General features: G+C 43.6%; 1 protein-coding gene across 2 annotated transcripts in view; it reads left to right on the forward strand.

Annotated features, from left to right (window-relative positions):
• The window catches only part of LOC147014990 (platelet-derived growth factor C-like), a 97,732-nt gene that overhangs the window by 64,338 nt on the left and 8,287 nt on the right, over positions 1 to 25,107 (forward strand). For both annotated transcript variants that reach the window (XM_085849265.1, XM_085849264.1), the window contains exon 5: positions 13,403 to 13,613. In XM_085849265.1, coding sequence (XP_085705391.1) covers positions 13,403 to 13,613 — 211 coding nt within the window. The remainder of the gene's footprint in view (positions 1 to 13,402; positions 13,614 to 25,107) is intronic.

The following is a 25,107-nucleotide window of genomic DNA, read 5'->3' on the forward strand; positions in this document are numbered from 1 at the left end:
AGCACTGGGCAACGCCAGGTATCCCTGCGAGTGCACTGTAACTGGAAGCTGTCTGGGGTTCTGTTATATTCCTTGAATAAGTTATTGGAGTTAAAGATAATGTCGAACAAGTGAAAATGCTTGAAACGTAAAGGTAAAAAAATGAAGATGAATAATTTGGGACCTGGGAGCAGAGACGGCGTTTGGGGCATGCATCCCGTGCAATTGCATGGGGCCCCGAGATGCCAAGGGGCCCCCACACGACCGATCGTGGTTCACAATCTTTCGAGACGGGGCCCACGAGGGTGGGGTCTCACTTTGCCGGCAAAACATCTCAACTTGCGAGTGATGATAAACACATCGCAAAGGGAATGCTCCATCTCAAGGAAAGAAATCACTGTGATGTAATGATGGATTTAAAAATGTGTTCTCCCTGATGTTTAAGTCAACAGGACTGTTATAAAAGTTAGCAGATGAGGTTGATATTAGTAGAGAAAGAAAGTGGAGTAATAACTACATTTAATGTTTACAAATACAACAATAATCACAATAAAATGTGTATAATTCCTCATGTGAATGCATATTGATATTGTTTAACAAATCCACACCACAATTTGTTGTACAATCACAAAACAACCCCTCATTAGTAAATGGAATACACATGCGCATGGTGGAATGTTGCTGTTTATTAAAATTGGAACACCTGTTATGGGGATGAAAATAAACTACCACAGCAGTGCTCAAAACAGAAAAAAAAACTCAATAAAAGGGTAAAAGGTTGAAAATCACCCAAAATTAACTTTTTTCATCACACAAATGGGAGAACCACATAAAGGTCCTCGGCCGAGCACATGTGTTTGGGTGTGTTCCTTTACCAATCAGCTTGTGGAGCGATCACCAAATGGCTTCAGCACTCAAGCAAGATATCCAACAAAACGGTTGATAAGGAACGGTTGGCAAGGCAAGCGATAGCAAGCTGATTGATCATGGAACACACACCCCATGGATCAGGTTTTTGTGAAGTTTGTGTTTATGGCTGCTGGTGAGATAAGGAGCTAACCGTTATTCCAATCACATGAAAATAATTTGAAATTTATCCACGGGAGCAGCAGCCAGGTTGGATCATGTTATTCCTTCAATTACTGCCAATTATTGCACTATTATTATTGTTAATATTGTTGTTAATAATATTATTTTGTAATACTGTAATGTTGTTATTATAATTAACATGCTATTATCATTATTCTGAGATATCCTTGGAAAAATGGCACGATAAGGTGCCATTTGGAATGATGGTGGTGTGGTGTCCGAGGTGCAGACCGATACGAGCCGAGAATGTCGTTGTAACTCTGGTTTATTGCGTACTCGGATGCGCACCACTGTGTTCCTCGAGTGGGCGCGTACAGATATATGCATCCCTAACCACGTGACGATTATCACAAATACTGCACGCCCCTCAGCACTCTATGCCCATACACCACACTCCTCCCACCTAAAATTATAAGTATAAAATGACAATTATAATTATAAAATGACAAGTATAAACGACAACATGATACTAATAAAAAAAAACATTGACACTATGACACAAAAAGCAACTAGTGACAAAATGGCACTTAGCAAAAGCATTGGCACTATGACACAAAAAACAACTGGTGAAAAAGGACACTAATCATCCAAAATCCTCCAAGTACCGCGTCACTTGATCCGCCCTGGGCGGACAGCGCCACCAGACGGTCCAGGCTGACACGCCTGCTGGCTAGGTCGAGGTGACACCCTAGGCGAACCTCCCCCTGCACCATCAAACGCCCCCGGCCGACAAGCTTGCTCGTCGCCCTCGGACAGGACTGAATCAGGTAAACACCCCAAGTCCGCTAGCCCCGTCGGCGCCAGCACGTCTGGCCATGGTGAGATCAGAGGTGGGAGCTCCATGGCGCTCGGCACGTCTGGCCTTGACGATATCAGGGGTGGGGGTGACGCTGAACAGCGAACCTGCCCCAGTCCCACGTGCCGCTTCCACACCTCCCCATCATCAATCTGAACCAGGCAATTCGCCGGTTCCATTACCCGCTGTCCCACATCAAAACCGCGCACCAGCGGGCGCAACATTGCCCCAACCACCAACCCTCCAGGTCGCAGCCAAATGACAGGAACATTCCCATTGGTGAGATGTGTAGTATTCCCATATGGTTGCAAAACAACATCACTCACTGCCTGCGCAGATATAAACTCCCCTTTACGCAAAGCACATTTCCACATTTTAACAAACGATTCTGCCTGCTCGTTTGTGGCCGGATGGCACAACATTTCAACAAACCGTTTAAGGTGTCAAATACCGCTGCGATGCACAAGATCATTAAACACATCCGCGAGGATCTGCGGATCGTTGCCAGAACCCAACATCCCGGGTATCCCTTTATTACCAATGATCGTCCGCAGCTTCGCTACAGTAATGCCCGCCAATGACCTCTGCAAAACCACATGCTCCGGCCACCCAGAGAACGCATCGATCACAGTCAAACACATTCTGCTCACGCGCGGCTTATCCGCATTTTCCTGCCCAGCAGCGCAACGCTCAATCACTTGTTCAATGTCTCTCCCCAACCCCGGCCACCACAACAACTTTGCGAACAACCATAGCTCGGTTGTGGGATGAAAGACTGAAGGCGTAGAGATGAACCCCTCTTGCCTCCTCTTCTGCATTGCCTCCTAACCCATGCAGACCGCGCTCGAGGCAATCACGTGTTGAGCGATCACCTGCACAACATGAGCGAGCGCCGGATAACGAGCTGATCCCACCGTCGAAGGCAGATCGCTCCAATCCCCCGTTGAAATCGCCTGAACGACACGGGCGAGTACTCTGCTCCAATCCCCCGTTGGAATCCGGGAACGACACGGGCGAGTACTGTATCATGAGCCGACTCCACCGTGACCTGCTTGGCGGTGACCGGCCCGCCCTGGACCTGGCTCAGTGCAAACACATCGGCATGCTTCCCGTGACCCTCCACGCAAGGCAAGCATGAGGGACCGTCGCAGTCGGCACGCTTCCCGTGGCCCTCCGCGCAAGGCAAGCGCGAGGGACCGTCGCAGTCGGCATGCTCCCCGTTGCTCCGGAACTGTATATCGTAGTTGTAGGAAGCAAGGAACAGACACCAACTCTGCATCCGCGCGGCCCCTGCCCCCAGCTCCTCGCACGCGGGCTCCAAGGGAGGCACCCCTCCCTCCTTCCTCAAAAGCTTTGCTGCACGTCCTCGAGTTGTCCAAGCTCGTTGCAAAACAAATCTTGATGCTTTTGAAAAACCACCTCCGACTGATGCTCTAATCGGCTTGGCACGGGTCGTCCAAGGTGAATGGCTGGCGCCGTCCAGTCTAGGCTGATGCGAGTCAGCCAGTCTCGGCCCAGGAGCGCCGGCCCCTCCCCTCGCACCACAAACAGCGAGAGCACAGCGCTTTGACCTTGGTAGGCCACAGATACGTCTGCCATTCCAACTGTCGCTATCGCTTCGCTGGTGTATGTGTACAGCGTGAGGTTAGTCCTGATAAGGTTGAGACCATTGAGTCTACGAGCGGTCTACTCGCCAATGATCGACACCGCGGCTACGGTATCAACCTGAAAAACAATCGGCGTCCTGTTCACCTCGATCTCCACTGTCATTGGTCTTGTTACCATCGGACCAATTGAAAACAGGCTCATCATCGGCTGCAGGTCCTGCTCCGGGGCGTCTGGGTTGCCTCGTGAAGGTTGCAGGTCGTGCTCCGGGACGTAAAAGCGTACGTCATGTACAAAACCTCGCACAGGTTGCAGGTCTTGCCCCGGACCGTCGGAATCGTCCCGCACTGCGCGGACCTCCAGACCACCCATGAGGGTCTGGCCGGCAATGGGTCGGACACCTCTTGGCGTCTGTTCGATGGCCGATGCCGTTTCGACTGCTGAATTGAACGTAATGTCCTCGTACTCCAGCCGTAGTATCGCCGAAACCATTTCCGAGTCTTGCAAACCAGAAATAAAACGATCTTTGAGCCTGGCCTGCCGTTCACTCGACGTGAATTTGCAGGCGACGGCGAGATGTTCCACCCACGCGGCGAAATTCGCGATGCGCTCCCCTGGGCTCCTTGCCAGCTGATCGAACTCGTACCACGCCAGCTGCGATGATTTTCACGGCGCCGTGTGCGCCTGGCAATCCAATTGCTCCGTAAACAACTCAAAGCCATTGCCGATGAAAACATGCACTCCGCCATGAGCGGTGATTCGATCCCAATCCATCGTCGCCAATTGTGGTGTCCGAGGTGCAGACAGATACGAGCCGAGAGTGTAGTTGTAACTATGGTTTATTGCGTACTCGGATGCGCACCACTGTGTGCTTCTAGTGGGCGCGTACAAATTTATGCATCCCTAACCACGTGACTATTATCACAAATACTGCACGCCCCTCAGCACTCGATGCCCATACACCACAGGTGGAGCCAGAGAGGAATGATGCTCCACCTTGGAATGACACTCAAGCTGCTGTATATACACCTTTCCAATTTGAAAAGGCAATAAAACAGGAATCCCTCCGGATTTTATTTTTTTTGCATTCGAGGCTCAAGAAACATAGGGCTAAGCGAGTGTGAAAATAACCCGGAGTCCTCTTATTCGTAATGTAATGCAGGCTGGTTCTGAAACATCACTCGTAACACCCTCTCCCACCATCTGCGAGAGCGGTGCTCCGCGGTACACATCTATGAAGAGTTTTTGCGTCGCACCACCTTCGGAATTCCTGGTAAAGAGAGCAAATTAAGTCGATACAACCATCCCCTTATGACCCGTAGTCCTCTTGGCAAGTTTAATTGGTTGAGATTGCATAAGTAATGGCTGAATACTTCAATTCAATCATTGCACTGCAGAAGATTATTTCTTTTCGACTTATTTTTGACCATTATTTTGAGTTTAAAACATCTCAACAATTTTTTGTAATTCCACAATCATGTATCGTACTGTATAGCATGATATTTCAAAAATGTATTGGGCCTGATATGTTCTCGTGGATAATGCAAGACGTGGCGGAGCTATGCACTCCACAGAGTGCCCTTCCAGTTAAGTCAGTTTCTGGTGTATGTTCCCCCTACATCCCTCCCTTATCTCAAATGGCCGTACAGCTGACACTGCACGTGTAAACGCTGAATGCCTAAAAGATTGCCGAAAGTCACACCCAACTGTCCCTGGACTCTGGGTCCTTTTCTCTTGACAAGGTGGATAGTTTGCTGTCAAACCTCAACTAAGATTCTGCAACCAGTCCAGACGGCATCAGCCCACGTGTCCAAAAAAACCTGCTCTTCTGCTCTTGCTCACCCTCTCTCTGTTCCATTCACCCTCTCATTTGCTCAAGGTCATCTGCCATCTGCTTGGAAATCTGCGAACATCACTGCCCTGCATAAAAAAGGTGCAAAACAGATCCCTGTAACTACAGACCAATCAGCCTTCTCCCAATCATCAGCAAGGTTATGGAATCCATCATCGCTTCAGACATTAAATCCTTCCTCTTTTCCAATGGCTTGATTTCCGATCAATTTGGATTCAGACCAGGTCACTCAACCCTGGAGATGCTGCTTCTGCTCTCACAACAATGGATGGAGGTCCTCAATGCCAGACATGAAATGAGAGCCATCTCCCTCGACATATATTGCGTACTTTCAATATGGTCTGGCACCCTGCCCTACTCACAAAACTCTCTTCCTATGGTATCCAAGGTCATCTCCACTCATGGCTCGCAGATTTCCTCTCCTGTCGCAGTCAACGTGTGGTCCGAAATGGAGTTCTTTCATCCCCTCTTCCTGTCCAGGCTGGAGTTCCTCAAGGTAGTGTTCTGGGCCCTGTCCTATTTCCGGTTTTTCATCAATGATCTCTCCGACTCTCTGGAAAATTCTCTCTATTGCTTTGCTGATGATTCCACCCTCTGTCGCACCATGCATCATCCCTCAAACCGGCAAACAGCAGCTTCTTCACTCTCTGCAGATCTGCATAAAATCACAAGCTGGTCGAATATGTGGAACATGTCTTTCAATCCTGACAAATCTCGCACTCACTGTGTCTCTTCGAAAGGACCATCTGGAACACCTCCCCCCCCACCCCCCGCCCCATCTACTTTCTCAACAATCCTCTGGAAGAAGTCCTTTCATTCAAGCTTCTGGGTCTTACTATCTGCCATGATCTTTCCTGGGAAAGCCACATTTCCAACCTGGCCTCCAAAGACAGTCACCGATTGGGAATCCTCCATCGTGCAAAGTCCTTCCATGGCCCACCTGAGCTCCTGACCACGAACAAAGCTTTTGTCCACAGCCTGATGGAGTACTGCCCTCCTCTGTGGGCTGGTTCTCCTGCCTCTCACCTTTCTCGGCTTCATGCTGTGGAAACCAAGGCATTTAGGATCATTGGTGTCTCCCTTGATGAGGCTGAGTCTTTGGGTCTCTCACTCTCTCTCCGCAGGCAGGTCGGTGGTCTTTCTGTCTTCTGCAGTCTCCGTTCTAGCTTCACCCCCCACACTATATCTGCTATATGTCCCCCCACCCATATTTCTAAAACTACCAAAATCACGAATCACTGCTCACATTCACTCTTTCATTTTTTTTTTCCTGCCTTTCGAACAAAGTCCCACACTTTCTTCAATCCCACTCTTTCCTCCAGGTCTTCAAAACAGCTGTTCACTACCACCTTTTATCTTCCCCCATCCAAAACCATGATCTTTTCTACCCCCGCTAATCCACCTCAAACCCACCTTCTTCAAATTCCCTGCTTTCCTTCCTGAAAGTCCCTGTCCGTGTCCATCTTGTATTCCCCGTGTTCCCCGCCCCACCCTCTCCCTTCCACAGATCTCCTAATGTCCCTGTTCCCCATTGTTTTTTTACTTCCCTCTCGCAGCCCTCTTGTCTCCTGTTCCCCTTGTTGTACCTTCTGTGTGTCGGCTGTCATATGAGCCTTGACAATGTATTTAAAATAAAATAAAATACTCCATCATTCAAAGAACATGATAATTGGTGTATATCTATTGATATATTTGTGCACGACTCACAAAGTGAGACATTATGACCTGATTACATGTTTATGTATCATGAAGATTCAACATAGAAAGTGTGTAATGTTGATATTGCAGAAATTACTGTGTGAGAAACTCTTCATTCAGGCAAGGAATCGCAACAGAAGAATTGACCTCGTAAAGTTCATTTTGGATCTTCGAGCAAACCCCGTTTTCATGTGAACATCAGAATGAGCCGAAACCTGATGAAGCCTGAGAAAGTGAGGAGTCCATGGGACAGTGGGTTTTGGCAGCAATGACGGAAACGCACAGGTGTTTCCTTGTTCTTTCATCTCTCAGGAGTCGCCTCCTTGAACCGAATACCACAGCTGGTATGATAATCTGGAGGCAATTAGGGTGCCAGGCGAGAGTGCTTTCGTAACTCCAAAACCCGGTGTCCATCGCTTATTCATTTTTATAGTCGATAGAAATTAATTTCCTGGAAAATCGTGCTCGTCATGATGATACGGCTTACTAAATGTGAAGTGCGTACAAACAGCAAAACCCACCTCATCATGATATAAAATATATACAAGCAACGACAACCCGTCACTTTGCTGATGGGGATGTTAAATGAGAGGGGGAGGGGTGGGAGATGGGGGGGGGATGCTGAAAGGACAGAGGGAAGGGAAGGGAGGGGAGGAGGACGGGGAAGGGGGGAAGAGCGAGGAAGGGAGGGGGTTAGGTGGGAAGAGTGATGCCTCACCAACCGTTCCAATCCACTGTGGGAGGGAGGGATGCGAGGAGGGGGCAAGAAAGAGACAGTCAGAGGTGTAGAAGGAGGGTGCTGCATTTTATTAGGAGGAGGGAGTGAGGAGAAGACATACAGTCAGACAGACAGAGAGAGAGGAGGGAGGGGGCTGGGAGAGGGGGGAGGGGGCTGGGAGAGGGGGGAGTGGGGAGTCAGAAAAAAAAAGAGAAAGGTGAGGGGTGGAGGTGGGGTTGGCAAAGAGAATGCTATGTTATGCTTAATGACCGAACACGCAAACAAAAACAAACTCATGTCAGAACAGCTGGACACACGACACAACAGCATTTATAAAGTAATCCATAAAGTAATCCAACATTATTAATCTGCTGGCATGTCTGCAAAAACTTTGATGTCCCAGTTCCAGAAAATTTGTGGGAACATGAACCAAAAGGACTCACTGAAAACAATGAAGTACCTACCACTCACGTACGTCCGAATGATCCCATCGAGCGTGAACATCGAATACAAAGCATTGCGACCAGATATCATACTGAGGTACAAAAAAAGAGAAGGCATTGCTGATTGAGGTGTTAATACCAGTGAGTTTGGACTAACGATGCAGAAATCAAGAAAATGATCAAACACCAAGACCTCAAGAATGAAGTGAGAAGATCTTGGAAGTTGGAGAATGCCAAAGTTGTTCCAGTGATAGTTGAACCTACAGGAATGATAGGGATGCTTGGTAAGTGGATAAGTAATGAAGCATGTACTCCAATGGAATTCCTGTGTTGGCAAGCAATTACCAATTGCCATCAATAAAACCATGCACTCAGAAACGCCCAAGCAGTGTCCAGATTGGACAAATTAACACTTTTTTTTAGCATCAGAACTGCTGCTAAGTTCAAATCTGGAGCTTAAATTTTGTAAGCCTTCTTAGTTTAAGAGAATCCCGAGGTTATGGTCATGTGCAGAAATGAAATAGTCATGAATGCTGGCGTCTCCAGGCGTTTTCAGCATTGCAATGTATCCAGCGATTTGTTGCTATGACGAACAGGCATTCGATCATGTGAGTGAGGAAAAAATAACTTTTTCGTTAACAAATCATTACGGCCTGTTCCAAGTCAAGGCATGCCAAAAAAAAGCATGGTGGCCTCAGACCCCAGCGAGGTCACCCGTGATATGCCTTAAGACCCCAGAGAGCAAGGTGGCCGAGGATCGCCCGATAAAGGATATAATTAAATAAGGCCATTAATTATTTTCAAAAGGGGTGTTTTAATTAACCCAAACACTCAATTTGCACTTTTGCACTTCCTTGGAGTTTTCTTAGTATGCATGCAAAGTTTCAGGCTGTGAGGTTTCATGGCTTTGGAGTTATGGAGGAGACACACTGACACACACACACACACACACACACACACACACACACACACGCACACGCACACGCACACGCACACGCACACACACACCTCACCAAATCAATTAAACCCAGGTGGCTAAGATTTATATAAATAAATTGACTCCTTCCATGCTCTTGAAGCCGAAGAAACTGCATAAAGCAACCAAGAAAGCCTACCAAGATAAGCCCTTTGCTGTTTAAAACCCTTCCCAGACTTCCTCCACATGGAAGCAGCGGAAGCCGGCAGTGGTGATAGTGATGGAGAAGGAGAAGCAGAAGGTATTTATGAGGTTTAAAATAACAGGACTGGAGTTAGATTGATATCACTATCGGAGTAAACAGAGGCAAGTGAAGAAAATAACTCAACAAGCCAAAAGAGAGTATGAGAAGGATATGGCTAAGAATATTAAACATAATAACAAGGCTTTCTTTAAGTATATCAGGAGAAAATAACAGGTTCGGACCAGTGTGGGCCCATTGAGGAATAGCATCAGGAGAGTGGTGAGAGATGAAAGTGAGATGGCAGGCTTATTAAACAGGTATTTTACTTCAACTTTTACACAAGAACAGTCAGTGAGGAGAATTGCCAATAGCTGAGAGTATCTATCGAGGAGGTGAGGAAGGGCTTTTACAGAAGATCCAGGTTGGAGTGGAAGAAGTAAAGGAACAGCTCAGAAATCTAAGAGTAGATAAGGCTCCGGGTCCAGATAATATGCATCCGAGAGTATTGAGAGAGGTGGCTGAGCAGGTAAGCGAGATGTTAACGGATATTTTCAATAGATCCCTGGAGTCAGGACAGGTACCGGAGGATTGGAGAGTAGCAAATGTAACACCATGATTTAAGAAAGGATCCAGAGAAGAATTGGGAAACTATAGACCTGTTAGTTTGACTTCAGTTTGGGGGAAGGTGTTGGAGACATTAATTAAGGACCAGATGATGAACCATTTAAATAAATACAAACTCATTAAAGGTAGTCAGCATGGGTTTACCAAAGGTAATTCCTGTTTAACAAATCTTTTAGCGTTATATGAAGCAGTGTCTGATTGGGTGGATGATGGAAAGGCAGTGGACATAGTGTATCTCGACTTTAAGAAGGCATTTGATAAGGTACCACATCGGAGGTTGTAAGCCAAAGTGAGGGCTTGTGGAGTGGCTGGTCAGGTAGATAATTGGATTGTAAACTGGCTTCGTGATGGGAAGCAAAGAGTGGCTGGTGAGTGGAGGATGTCTTGCTGGGAGGATGTAAGTTGCGGGGTACCTCAGGGATCAGTACTCGGACCATAACTATTCATTATTTACGTCAAGGATTTGGATAATGGGGTAGAGAGTAGGCTTTCCAAATTTGCAGACAACACAAAGCTTGGAGGTGAGGTGGATATCAGAGGGTGTGGTGATCAGATACAGGAAAGTATTGATACTTGTTTTGATTGGGCAAAGGATTGGTAGATGTAATTTAACCTGAGCAAGTGTACGGTGTTGGGGATGGGAAAGAACAATGGAAATAGATATTACAGGATGTAAGGGGTAATTTTGGAGCGTGTCACACAGGAGAAGGATCTGGGGGTGGTAATAGATATGGGAGGTAAGCAGGTAGCTACAGGAAGAGCAAATCAGGTTTTAGGTTGTATTCGGAGGGGGATCAATTATAAATCAAAAGAGGTGGTGTTAACATTGTACAGGAATTTAGTGAGGGTCACTTATAGAATATTGTGTGCAGTTTTGGTCACCACAAATGAGGAAAGACATCGACACCATAGAGAGGGTTCAGCGTCGGGCTACGAGATTGATTCTTGGCCTAGCTCGACTCAGCTATGAGGAGTGGCTGAAGGAGACAGGGCTTTATTCACTACAAAGGAGGCGGTTGTGAGGAGATATGATGGAGATGTTTAAAATAATGAAAGGGAGAGATAAAATAAGTGTAGATGAATTATTCAACAGAGTAGACAGTGATAGGACCAGGGGCCATAGCCTGAGAGTAAAGAAGAGGAGCGTTAAGAGCAGGGCTGGATTTAGACATGTGGTGGCCCCTGGGCAGCTTTCAGTTGTGGAGGCCCACCCTACCTTAGAATATTAAAAAGGTGACAAGACATATTTACAGTCATCCATAAAGTATACTTTTCAAGAACAAATTATCTGAACTTCTATATAAAATAGATAATGAGATAAGATGAAGAATATGTTATATCTGTTATAGATGAATATCTTATATCTGTTCCACTAACTACCAACGACCATTCAGGCACTCACAAATACATTTTTCCTTACAATTTTTTTTTCATGAAATATGTGGAGGCCCCCTGGTTGTGGAAGCCCCTGGGCAACTGCCCAGCTTGCCCATGCCTAAACCCGGCCCTGGTTAAGAGAGTGGTGAGGGAGGGGTCCTTCACTCAGAGAGTAGTTAATGCATGAAATGGTCTCCCTGGAAAGGTAGTGGCCGCAGAAACAGTAGATAAGTTTAAATTAGAATTAGATAGGGACCTGGAAGTTATGGAGATAGGGGGTAGAGGGATGTTGGCAGTACTTTTCGGTAGTTTGAGCATTGATGGGTGATTGTGCGCATGTGTACGGAGTGTTGGTGGGGGTGTCGTCAAGGGGTGTTGTGTAATTGATGTGTGTTTCTCTCCAAGCCCATGCCCCTTGAAAAGAAGGAGAAAAAAAAAAGCATTTTGCATTTTCTTATTTGATCTGGTGTTAATAAATTAGTGTGGTGTTGATGTGGTGCTGGCATGATGATCTGAATGGCCTCCACCAGTGTCTAATTACCTTGTGATAAAATATGAAATTTTATTTAATCTTCATTTTGCCGGTCGAACACAGCACTGGTTTTCATTCTGGGTGTAAAACTGCCTGCTCCCTCAAGTCAGGTCTACATCTCATGCCAGCCCATAGTTTGTATCATACCGTGCTGACAAATGTCCATGTACAACTGTTCGATCAGATGATACATCATCATGGCATCCTCAGCAGCTCAAACATGCATTAAACCACATCAAACAAACAAGATATTGTAGTTTTGTATTTTTAATTAATTTTCTGAAATCTGTAGAATTTGTTTTTCACTTGGAAGTTGTGGGTTACGATGTATAAATAAAGGTGGAAAAAAAAAAATCTGGTTTAATGTAATTTAATTCCAGGCTTACTGTGACTTTAATGTCACAAAAGGTGAAAATTTTGAAAGGGGGTGTAGACTTGTCGGGTGTCGACTTTTGAAAGGGGGTGTGAAGGGGGTGTCTGTATAGTATCACCATTAAGCAATATGATACTGCCTTTTATGACTGAGCAAACAAGCTTGTACATCCTTTTCACATCGTTTAACATCCACATTATTCAAAGCTTACATGAACAAGATCATGGCACATGAATATTTCATTTTCTAGTGACCTGTTGGTGTTTACCAAATTAAGATAAAACATCACTATCGGCAGTGTTGGACCCACTCTAAACGTATGCGTCCTGGAATTGCCTTCATGGACCGTTTCGACCCGTCAATCATATGGGCTTTTGCCAGCACACGATGTGTACCATCATCAGATCATTTGGTTTCTGTGACACTCTCCGGGACACATTCCCAGCTGTTGGTTTGCTTTGAGGGATTTTTTTGCGGTGGCTCTGATTTAACGCTGCAACAAAAACCCACAGGAGTATTTGGTGTAAACTCATCGGTCTGTGGGGAGACGTGATTTTTTTTTTCCTTTTGGGGAAATATGTTTTTGGAAGTTACATTTAGTTTGAAAAGTTTTGATGAACTGGCCATTGACTGTTGAGTTTAGCAATTAATCGCCTAAAGTTTTTTTTATTTTAATTTTGTCTGTCATGGAAAATGATTGTGAGGAAGTTTGGTGAAAATTTATCCATAAATAGAGCCCAAAACGGGCAAAATGAATCCCAGAAGCAGGTATGCTATATTAGGAGTCTACATTAATGTTGTCGTGACGCATTCAGGCCTAATAAATCTGAGATGGGTAGAGCTGAAACAAGGCCTTGCATTTGATTCCGAGTCTGCCCACTTTTTGTTCACATTAGCTGGATTAGGTGAAAACACTGAGTAAGTTTCTTTACATTTCCAAAAACCCGATGCAAAGAGCCAAAAAAATTAATAAATGGAGCAATTAAGAGAAGAAGACATGAAAGATGGAAAAATAATCCCAAAACTTGTGCGTTGTTCACATTTGAAAGAGTTTAGACAGCATTTAGAAGAAAATTTACAGACTCTTGGATAGTTGTCAAGCAAAACGGAATTGAAGGTATAGACTCGTGCTTTGTTTGGCTGTGCACGTAAACAGGTGTCCTTGGCCGATTCCTCACCAATAACACTGGAAGAGTTGGAGGGAGCACTATCGGAAGTGCACTCGCTAGAAGACCTACTGTTCTTCCTGCAGCCCTGGAACTCGCATCAGCAGCTGCTGGCCTCTTACGAGCAGCCTGCGGACGGGCAAGAGAGCCAAGGTGCCCCGAGAAGAGGTAGAGCAGGCACGCTCCTGCTCAGCAATACAGGTAGATTACCTGAGTACACCCCCTGAAATGCGGTATTTAAAAGAAAGAAAAGCTTCCGTCATCATTTGCATTCATTGTTCCTTAAAATGCCATGTGGTAAACTCGTCGATTTAAAAAAAAAAAATGCAGATTATGGAAATAATTTTTTGTGCCAAGATTTTTGGTCAATATTTACCTGAAAATTTTTATTTCAAATCCTGCACCATTGGAAACACCTTATCTTTCATGTGTAAAACGGTTACCTGGATATGTTTAACAATTAGAATTGCAATCATCGTTGTGAAGCTTGTGTTGTGGTTTTAAGAGGTCATCCACCTGGTATACACCCAAGAATGTCGGAATGAGGTGGGGGAAGGGGTGGATGAGTGGAGATTGAGAAAAACAAGGGAAGGAGGTGATATTGAGGGAGGGGCTGGAGGAGGGATATATATATATATATATATATATATATATATATATATATATATATATATATATATATATATATATATATATATATATATATATATATATATATATATATATATATATATATGACAGACACCAGGAGAGTACAAATCCTATAAAAACCTGTTGATATCACCATCCGGACCCCTTTTGATCTGTGGAACCCAGGTTCAAATCCCATATCTAGTGAATCTGTTTGTGTATTGTCTCCGAACATCCTTGTAATTGATGTGTGATGCGTGCCATTTGTTTTGAGGATTGAGAAGTGCAAACCAATGATCCCAGACTGTGGGTGAGACAAACTTGGGCACAAGCCCCACGTGATCGGTGCAGACCGTTCCATTCTTTCTGCAGGTTCTACGTCACGTTGGCCTCTAAAATATATATTTTTTCTTTCTCTCGACATTGAAGTTTTTTTTCGGCTGACATCACTCGTGGTCTGTCTTTGTAATTCACTCCCACAACCCTCGCATTCCTTCCTGCGGATGAAAGGAGTTCTTGAATGGCTTTATAGCAAAGCATCACGTGGCAATGCCTGTAATTTGTGATTTTTGGAGGAGGTGTTGCTTGATTTATGTGAAGGAATTTACTTATTTTGATCTTTTATATATTTAACTATGATCTCAGACTTGGTGCAAAGCTAAAGCGGTTTATCATGTATCATCAAAAGGTAGTTTTTCAAGGTGTGTCGTAGGAAGCTTTAGAAATCGTTTAAGTCTAAATGTATTGTTTGAGCGTTGATGACACAATGACACTTAAGAAAGAAGCAAAAGTAGTGATCAAAAATGTTATGGGGGTATACAACTCACGATTTATTCACTTTAAATCATGAATAGACATCTTTAATTAATTTATACCATATTTCTTTAATGCCCTACTCTGGAAAGAGGAGAATGTAGGGGACTTTGACTGAAGAGCAGGAAGTTGTCTTTAAGGATGTTTGATTTGTAGAGTAAAGAATAGAAGTGTGGAAAAATAAATAAACACAAGTTTCCCGTCAATTGCAAAAGTGTCCCGAACAGAAGGTTTCGGGTGGTTCAGCATAACGTTTTGTCCACCGGGTGGTCTTATTGAGGTCATGTTGATTTGTTTGACAGGTGTTGTTTTTCCGTCTGCACCTGCTCAGCTGCAAGGCACTCGTTGCATCTTTCCAAATCCTGTTGAATTGCCTTTTTCCATTTTTTTCAGACCGTTTCTAATTGGTCTAACATTTTTTGCATCGTTTCATATCAAGTGACCTCCCTGATAATGCACTGCTTTTGAGAAATTGACATTATTTGCATTTTGACTTCATGAGTCCATGAGACAAGGAAGAAATGGGGAAGGGTCGAGGGATGAGCACCCCAACCGTTGGAAAGTACGCCTTATGGTCCGAGTCTCAAATGGCCTCTTGTTGCCCAACTCGTACGATGCGGTTTCTCAAGCTGACCTCGGATACCAACTCTGCAAAGGCTCTGGGTTGTCATCATAAGTGTCATCATTGTCGTTCCTCTTTGCTCACTTTGTGCCACGACGTGATGCTAATTGACATGACATATGCGCCATGACATCACGTGATGCTTGCTAATTGACATGAGATATGTAACTTTAATTGACGATGTTCTCGAAGCCTTTTCCAAACTGTGCATCGCTTAATGATTAGGACCCGATTGAACCTTGACCTTTCTTGCACAGTTTATTCCTTTGGGTCACATGGTCCGAATTATGACCAGATCTGATATTTGACCAATTTAAACCAATTTCTTAATTTCCAAGAAGCTGATAGACCTTTGGAGTCCTGGAAGCTTTTTCTAAAACTATGTTACGCTCTCCGAATTAACACCTGATCGAAACCTTGACTTATTTTGCCCGATTTCTAATTTTTTTTTAGCTCACCCGGAAAATAGTTCTGGGGAGCTTATGGGACGGCACATCGTCTGTCCGTCCGTTTGCAAACATTTGCAACTTCTTCGAAAAAACTACACATACAATTTCGATGAAACTTCAGCACAACCTTTATCACCCAAAATGTTCATGACATTAAAAAAAAAATCAGAGTCTAAGCGGGTCTACGGAGGTTGCCCTCTCCAAATAAGTATTTGCTTTCTTTTCTGAAGCCACACACCCAATTGCGATGAAACTTGACCACAATCTTTATCACCCATGATGCACCAAGGTTTGTTCATGGTATTAAATATAAATCCATCAGTATTTACTTTCTTCTCCGTTATATATATATATATATATATATATATATATATATATATATATATATATATATATATATATATATATATATATATATATATATATATATATGTATGTCGGGAATCGTACCTTTTTCCATTAGTTTTGCCTTTTTTAAAAGCCATTATACATGCTTTTTGCAGGCTTAGTGATAAAATATACTCTTGGCTGGCTGCTTTGTTAAAGGACAATTAGAACAGTGTATTATAATTATTGTCCTTGAGTAATTCAAAGAAACTCTGTGAGAACAGGAACCGTAATGTGCTCTTATCTCTACGTTGTTTCATCATTCCTGTAACACAATGAGCCAACTACTTGCAGCTGGTTTGGTTAAAAGGACAAAATGTGAGATAAATATTTTGTCCGAGGATAAAACCGAGAATATAAAAGGGTAATGAAGCCGTCTCAGACAAGTGGCAGCGCCCTCCGAGCATCCTTAAGATAATTGATGTTCTTGGTGTTGCTTCGCTCCGTGCACGTCTTGGTGAACAATTAAACAGCTTTCTCTCAAGTATATCGATGTCTTCATACTTTAATTGAAGGGTGATTGACGTCTCCGGCATATATATATATATACACACGAGGTGTGTTCAAAGAGTATCCAACCTTAATTTTTGGTGCGTAAACAAATGAAGCGAGGAAGGTGTGGTTTGGTGCACGTATGTAGGCGATCCTAATCCGTATGTGTGAATATTTTCCTGCCTGCAGAAGCTGTCAGTCGACGACAGACCGCCGATGAGTGAGGAAGTGGAGTGAGCGCCGTCGGATTTTCATTTTTGACAAAATGACGGATCACTGTGGTCTCATCGCCAGTGATCACTGTGTTGAAGAAGTTGGGAGAGCTGTTCACCGTCTCCAGCATGTCCTGTGCGATCTCCAAACGGAGTTGCTTCTGCTCGATCGTTAGCAGCTTTGGCACGAACTTCACTAAGATTCTCCTTCAGCCCAAATCCTCAGTCACAATGGGATGAACGGATCCAATGCTGACGCCCGCCTCGTCTGCAAGTTCTCTGATCGTGATTCGACGATCCTGCATCAGCAGGGTCCTCACTTGGTCAATGACTATCTCATTTGGGGATGTTGAGGGCCTACCTGAACGTGCTTCACTTTCCACTGATGTGCGACCATCTTTGAAGCGGTTGTACCACTCTTATCTGTGTGGTGCCCATTGCTTCGTTCCCGAAGGCCTGTTGATTCTTGCGGATCGTTTCCACTTGGGAATCGCCAAGTTTTACACAAAATTTGATGCAGTAGCGCTATTCAAGTTTTTCCATCATTTTGTCAAAAACGAAAATCCGACGGCGCTCACTTACACTTCCTCACTCATCGGCGGTCTGTCGGCGACTGACAGCTTCTGCAGGCAGGAAAATATTCACACATACGGATTAGGATCGCCTCCATATGTGCACCAAACCACACCTCCCTAGCTTCATTTGTTTACGCACCAAAAATTAAGGTTGGATACTTTTTGAACACACGTCGTATATATATATATATATATATATATATATATATATATATATATATATATATATATATATATATATATATATATACATGTATATATATATATATATATATATACATGTATATATATAGATATATATATATATACATGTATATATATATATATATATATATATATATATATATATATATATATATACATACATTGTTGTATATTTCTGCCCATCCGGCGTGCGGACGACCGCCTTTAGCCCAATTGCGGCCGTGCACACCCACCGAACGTGGCAATCTAGTCGCAGCTTCCGGATCAACGCCGAAACCCAGCTACGGGTGTTTTTAACACACCATAAACCAGCCAACTCTTCTGTCCACACGCTACAGGGTCAATCGCCGAATTGTCGATATACCTTACTATTCGCGCGGACAGAAATGCCGGGAGTTTATACCTCGACGGGGCCTGCACAAAAACGAGCTGCTTAAGCAGCTCGTTCATTATGCGATTGCTGAGCGGTTTTATATCGCCAAGTCCCGTCGGACCAGATGTACGTTTTATCGGCTTATAATCAGCCAGCTAATACTCCGAACGCATCATGGCAGTCAATGGCAGAAAGTGACACAATGAGCAGGTCAACATTCAAACAATAGGGGTATTTATTTTAAATGCACATATGCATTGAATGGGGGGATGGGGACAAGACACGAGCAAAAACCTTCAGCCGATGTCTATTGTCATGTACTCAATCATGCACTTAATCAGTTCTGCTAAGGTAGACAAGGCGCCACAGACTTTCATCCAAAACCCCAGAAAGAAAGAAGCGGGTTCGTGAGTCTTTACAAATGCTCGGAGCTGGGATGACCGAAGAGGCTCCGAGAGACCGAGCAGGCTACCTGGCCACCATCGTGGTGACTCGCTGGGTCCTGGTTCGGTGACCCTCGGTGTCTTTGCCCGGACCCCCGAGCTCCGACTGGCTCCCTTGGTCGACCGGCCTCCACTGCGGCCTGGCCTAGCCGACGACGCGCTGGAGGAGTGAATGGGTCTCGACTCAGGCCTCCTGGTTGCGCCGGTGAACCCCCAGCGAACCAACTGCCAAAACTCCGAACTCTCCAGCTCCCAACGGGGCGTCTCTCCACTCCCACCGCCAACTGCAAGCCACGAAGTCCAGCGCCCAACTCAAGCACTCTCCTCAAGCACTCCCAGCTCCACTCAACTCAAGCGCTCTCTCCAAGCGCTCTCCCCGACTCAACTCAAGTGCTCTCTCTCCAACTCCAACTAAAGCACTCTCTCCAACTCCAACTGCTCTGTCGGCGATCGAACGCGACTTTTAATAGCCTCAAGGGGAGGGGTCGCTGTGGGCTTTACCACCCGAAATCAGCGCCCTCCCCCTTTTCACCTTTGAACCTTCACCCAGGCTGGATCTGCCCCTCTCCTTCCGATTGGCCAATTTCAGAGGGTAACGCCGCTTTGATCTGATCTTGCCGTCAAACGCGGCCGTGTTGGAGATCACCGTCAAATGCGGCCGTGGGTTGTCGTTGTTGTGACGATGTTTTTGTTTTAAAATAAAGATAGAAAGAATAACACTACCTCAAAGATGCACAGCCCGGCACACGAATAAATCCCGTTATACATTGGTGGGGAAATCTAACCTGGAAAACACACACTTACCGAAATAACTGATCTTCGGGGACCTGAATGGTGTTCTGTGAATTTCCACAACCGTAACTATATATATATATATATATATATATATATATATATATATATATATATATATATATATATATATATATATATATATATATATATATATATATATATATATATATATATATATATATATATATATATATATATATATATATATATATATATGACTGGTGTGTTGGCGCAGTGGTTAGGGCAGCGGCTTGGGATCCAAAAGGTCCTGAGTTCAAGCCCCGTTGGTCCACTGAATTAATACACCAGGGGGTTGACTCAGCCTGTCATCCTTCCAAGGTCGGCGAAATGAGTACCAGTGTACTGGGCCGGTGTATACCCCGGTTAAAATAGGTGTACCTTATCCCTGTGTCGTAAGAGGCGACCAGGGTTGTGTCAGGAAGGGCATCCGGCGTAAAACATGTGCCAAATCTCTATGCGGATCATACGGATGATCCGCTGTGGCGACCCCTAACGGGAGCAGCCGAAAGAAGAAGAAGATTATATATATATATATATATATATATATATATATATATATATATATATATATATATATATATATATATATATATATATATATATCTATATATATATATATATATATATATATATATATATATATATATTGCAGGTCATCCATGCCTACCAGTGGCTGCCTGGTTATCTTATCCAGCCACTACCAGGTGATCACCCAGGGGTATTACCCCTAGTTTTAATATACTGTTTCACCTTCGGTCTCATGAGAGCCTCTTTTCAAACAAGCTCACACTGAACGATTTATAACCCGATCTTACCTTCGACCAATGTCATCCTGTTTCTTAATTTTTAACATGCTGATCTGCATCTTGGAGTCCTCGGAGCCTTTTTATTGAACAAGATCATTCTGACCTATTCATGGCCTCATCTGACCTTTATCCGAGTTCACCAATTTTTTTAAACTTTTTATCATGCTGATGCATCTTGGTTTTCCGAGAAGCCTTTCGGTAAACTAGATCATGCTGATCTGATGATGATTAAGATCTGATCTTTGACCTATTTCACTCGATCTCTCAATTTCCAATGTGCCCAATTACAGTGGGAATCCTGGATGTCCGTTTTCAAGCTCGATCATGCTGACCTAATTATAACCTAATTACAACCATTGATTTGTTAAATTTTGACCCAGTTTATGAATTTTAAAATTTAAGATGGAACCTATAGGCAACTGGACAGTTGCTGTGGTACTCAGCTTCGATGGCCACAAGGTCATCTCTTGAAAATTTCGCCAGCAGTGCTGCATCTTTTAGCTCTGTTGTCTTTCTTCTCAGATTCTGATCCAGCTTCACTGTTTCACGTGAGTGAAGGTTCATTGTTTTCTCATACAAAATGCACAGGTTACTTTATGGGGCCTATTAGAGAGTTCTGAGCTACCTGCAATCTGTATTCCTGAATTATTCATCATCTGTTAATGTACATTTGTTTACACGACCTAAATTGATCATTTATAAACTGGCCACCTACTTGGTCTTAGTCAGGTTATGAATGGCAGATCATTTGACACCAAATGAGCAGGCATACACCATGGGCATGGTTAAACACAGAATGACTCAGACTGCTGTTGCTTCAGTGGAAAATGTTAATCAAAACGTCATTTATAGAACACTGGCAAGGTACCCTCAGGCTGAGCAGTTTGTGATAGTCCTTGCTCAGATTACCCATGGATAACTAACCCTCATGAGGATGGTTATCTTATCAACATTGATAGGAACTACTTTTCAACAGCACAGTCTTTCCAGAATGACCTTTTGACCCAGCCCTTTCAGAACAGACTTCGTGGCAGTGGAATGAGGTCCAGAAGATGCTGCGCTGCACGATTAAGGGTGCGATGACTACTGGTCTGAGCAGGGATGAGATAATCCCATATGTAGTCATCCGTCTGCCGCAACAGCAGGGTCCAGACTTCATCTTAATTGACGTTAACACCCTTCCACATCGAGCACACATTGTCAATACTTCACTTCGGAACCACAAGCTCATTTGCACCATTATCTCCACACTTATGACGTATTGAACATGTCTTCGTGAGGTCTGTTTATGGTTGTCAAGTGCGTCCATAGTGTCTTGGTTAACTGCATTTGGCCTGGTAGAAGAATGGCACAACATCCAACAGTGAGAGCTGGATCCATCTGATTTGTTCGATGATAAGACCTGAACCAAGCTTGTGTTAGTGACAAATAATGATCACAAACGCTATTGATGTCATTTCTGTCAGTCCAAGCATCGTGACCATTTTTTAAACTGGCATCGTTGTCAACTTGCATGCTCATTTCAGATGGCGATGTTTTTGCATAATAACGTAACTTTGGTTTCCACTTACTTCACATTTGTTTATGAGGTGAACAGAGCAATATTCTGGTTCTCATAAAATGGAAAATGAACATGTTTCAACATACCATAAAAAAACAATACATGCCTCAAAGCCTTTGTTGATTAATATTGTGTGAAGAGTATTTGCATGGTTGTGGTGTGCACCTGCACCAATTTTCATTCCTTTATCAAAATCTGAACAATTTTTCTGTATCTATATATCTTCTGTATATTAATAAAACTCTCATTTTGTATGTATGTATGTATGTTTCCGAAATACAGCCAAAATGGTAGACGATAGCACAAAAAATTTAGGGCTACTTTACTCACCATTCACCTGCGGTGTGCAGTATCAAGTTTCATTCAAATTGGGCAACGAAAAAAAATTATTAAACAAGCTCAAATGAGCTAAGATCATCGTCCTCTTAATGATGACATCATAAAAACGAATATGACGTCATTGTGATGTATCAGGTTTGCGATAAATTATCTTTGCTAACGCCCGGCTTGATTCCCGCAAACAAAATTCAAACAGCTTGCTTAGTTTCGGAGATAATGGTATAGGCGATTTCCATTAGCGGCGATATTATGATGTCAACTTTTTTTCTCGGAAGAATTTCCAAAACCGGAGATGGTTACTGCCTGCGCGTGGGCTTTCTGCATATATATGGCAAGTTTCACGAAGATCCGATGAAAACTCTGGGTTTGAAACAAAAAATGTCAAAAAATAGGAATGATGTCATAAAAATTGATATGACGTCATAGTGATGTATCATATGTGCGGTAATTCATCTCTGCTAATGCCCTGTTCGAGTTCCGCGAACAGAATTAAAAAGGCTTGCCTAGTTTCAGAGATAATTTTTTAGGCGATTTCCATTAGCGGAGATATTTTGACATCATAACTTTTTTCTAGGAGGAATTTTCAAAATGGGAGATGGTTACTGTCTGCGCAGGGTAATTTTACATATATATGCCAAGTTTGAGGAAGTTTCGATGAAAACTGTAGGCTGTGAAACAAAAAAGTCCACAAGAAGAACAACGTGAGTAAGACTTAGAGATCCTCCACGAGGATGTAAAAATCAATTCCCGATTCAGTCAAGTACTCTTTGGGAGAATTTGATCAATGAAAACAACCTCGGAGGTATAGTTCACAAGAGCTATCTTTTGTTTTTTTCTTGAAATGATTTTTTTCATCACCCGCTGTCACAACGGGTTCATGGGTTGTCTATTGTGTTACTAAAACTCTCATCTTGCATGTATGCATGTATGTTCCTGAAATACAGCCAAAACGGTGCGCGATAGCACAAAAATTTTCGGCCCACCTGACTCACCATTCTCCTGCCACGTGCAGTTTCAAGTTTCGTTCAAATCGGGCAACGAAAAAAAATTATTTAAAAAATCAATTCCCGATTCAGTGAAGTACTCTTCGGGAGTATTTGATCAATGCAAACAACCTCAGCGGTATAGTTCGCTATTTTTATTATAATTTTTTTTTTGAAATGATTTTTTTTTAATCAACTGCTGTTACAACGGGAACCCAACGGGTTCACGGGTCGTCTAGTATATATTAAAAATTGACTTCCGGTTCCTGTTCTGGAGCGATAGTAGCGGTTCTTTTCAGGGTCTCTGCCGACTTTCTCAAAGATAATTTTTCCGGTCATTTTTCTGTTATTATTTTTGTTATCTCCATGTTGACTGTGTGTTTCTAGTTCGGTTTTGTGTTAAACTTGTGCTAATTGCTGAGTATTCGTCGATCTTTTCATATCGGGTTTCCTTGAGGCCTACCCTTCTTCTTCCCATCTGTGTTCACAATCTTGTTTGTTGTATTTTCTTCTGATCACATTCAGTTTGTTTCATGTCTTAAATTAATAAAGAAAAAAACATTAAATAAATAAGAATCTTTTCTCTTCTTACCTTTCCCTCCCGGAACGACGGGAATTCTTCTACAACTCTCCCTCTTCCTTAAAATGTTTCCACTTTCTCTCTCTGCGGTGCTATTCTTCTTCAAAAATCTGATTTCAATTCGACCTTTCTTTCAACCCATATCAATAAATTCCACCTTTTACAATGCTTCCTTCCTCCGTTCTCTCAATTCTTCTGCATTCCATCCATCCTCCTATTTAAATGAATCTCTGACCTACAAAATTTTAAAATCTTATTTTGCAATACTTGTTCATCTTCCATTATTAATGGTTCTTTGTTTTTGTTAGAAACTTCAGTGCAAATTCATCCCTCCTTAAATCGACCTCCTCCGAACTCCCTTCCTGTCATACCCTCATCTTACCTCCTCCCTCAGCACCTCTCCACTGTCGTCTGCTTTAACTAACAGCTACTCCTCAGATATCCCAAACTGTATGGTGTTCAAAGATCCGTGGGCTCCGTTCCAAACTAACAAATGTCTCACTCTCTCATTCACTCCGAAGTATCTCTAACATGCTCTTCCTTTCCTCTCATCACATGTCATCCTTTTCCGACCCCCTAAAATCTTGTTCCACCCCCTGTCCACTCTCATCTTTACCAAATCACTACCCAGTCTCATCCTTCCGCTCTGCCCACCCCTCCCTTCTCGCTCCTCCCCCATGACCGTGCCTGCTCTCATCGTCGCCCCTCTCCCTCAAAAGTTTTGCTCTCACCCTTCCCTTGCAAATGAACCACCTCCTTCCTCTTCAAAGCAAACTTCTCTCTCTTCCCCCTCAAAGCTTCCACCTCACCTTTCTCAAAAGCTCTCCGCACACCTTTCTCCCTCAATTCTTCCTCCTCACCCTTCTCCTTCAATTCCCCTCCTCACCCCTTCCTTTAAAATCTTCTCACTTACTCCATGTTCTCAAAGCTTCAAAGCTTCATTTACACCTCGCACGCTGAAAAAAGACCAACTTCGATCCACTCATCCCAACTCTCTCTTCCTCATATGTGGTGACTTCAACTGCCATCATGCCAGTTGGCTGGGTGTGGGTACCTCTATCACCTGCCATGACACTTCAGCAAAGGATTTCTGCGACTCATTGGGACTGACTCAATCGGTCAACTTTCCGACCCGGATATCAGCCAACGGTGCTCCATCTCTTCTGGATTTGATTTTGACCAATTTCCCAGAAAATATCTGCTATTCTTCTTCTGCTCCGTTCAGTCCATCTGACCATATGCTTGTCAAAGTAGACATCTCTATGGCTGTTTTTAGAGAGCCATCGAAGCTCCATCAAGTCTGGCATTTCACTCAGACCGACTGGCAGGGACTCCAAGCAGCCCTCAAACTTCTAGACTGGTCTCCCATTTCTACTCTCACTAACATCAACTCATCCTGGGAATTTTTTT

Source organism: Eptatretus burgeri, chromosome 12 (genome assembly GCF_056783735.1).
Source record: "Eptatretus burgeri isolate ZD-2024b chromosome 12, Ebu_testis_v1, whole genome shotgun sequence".
Classification (NCBI taxonomy): domain Eukaryota; kingdom Metazoa; phylum Chordata; class Myxini; order Myxiniformes; family Myxinidae; genus Eptatretus; species Eptatretus burgeri.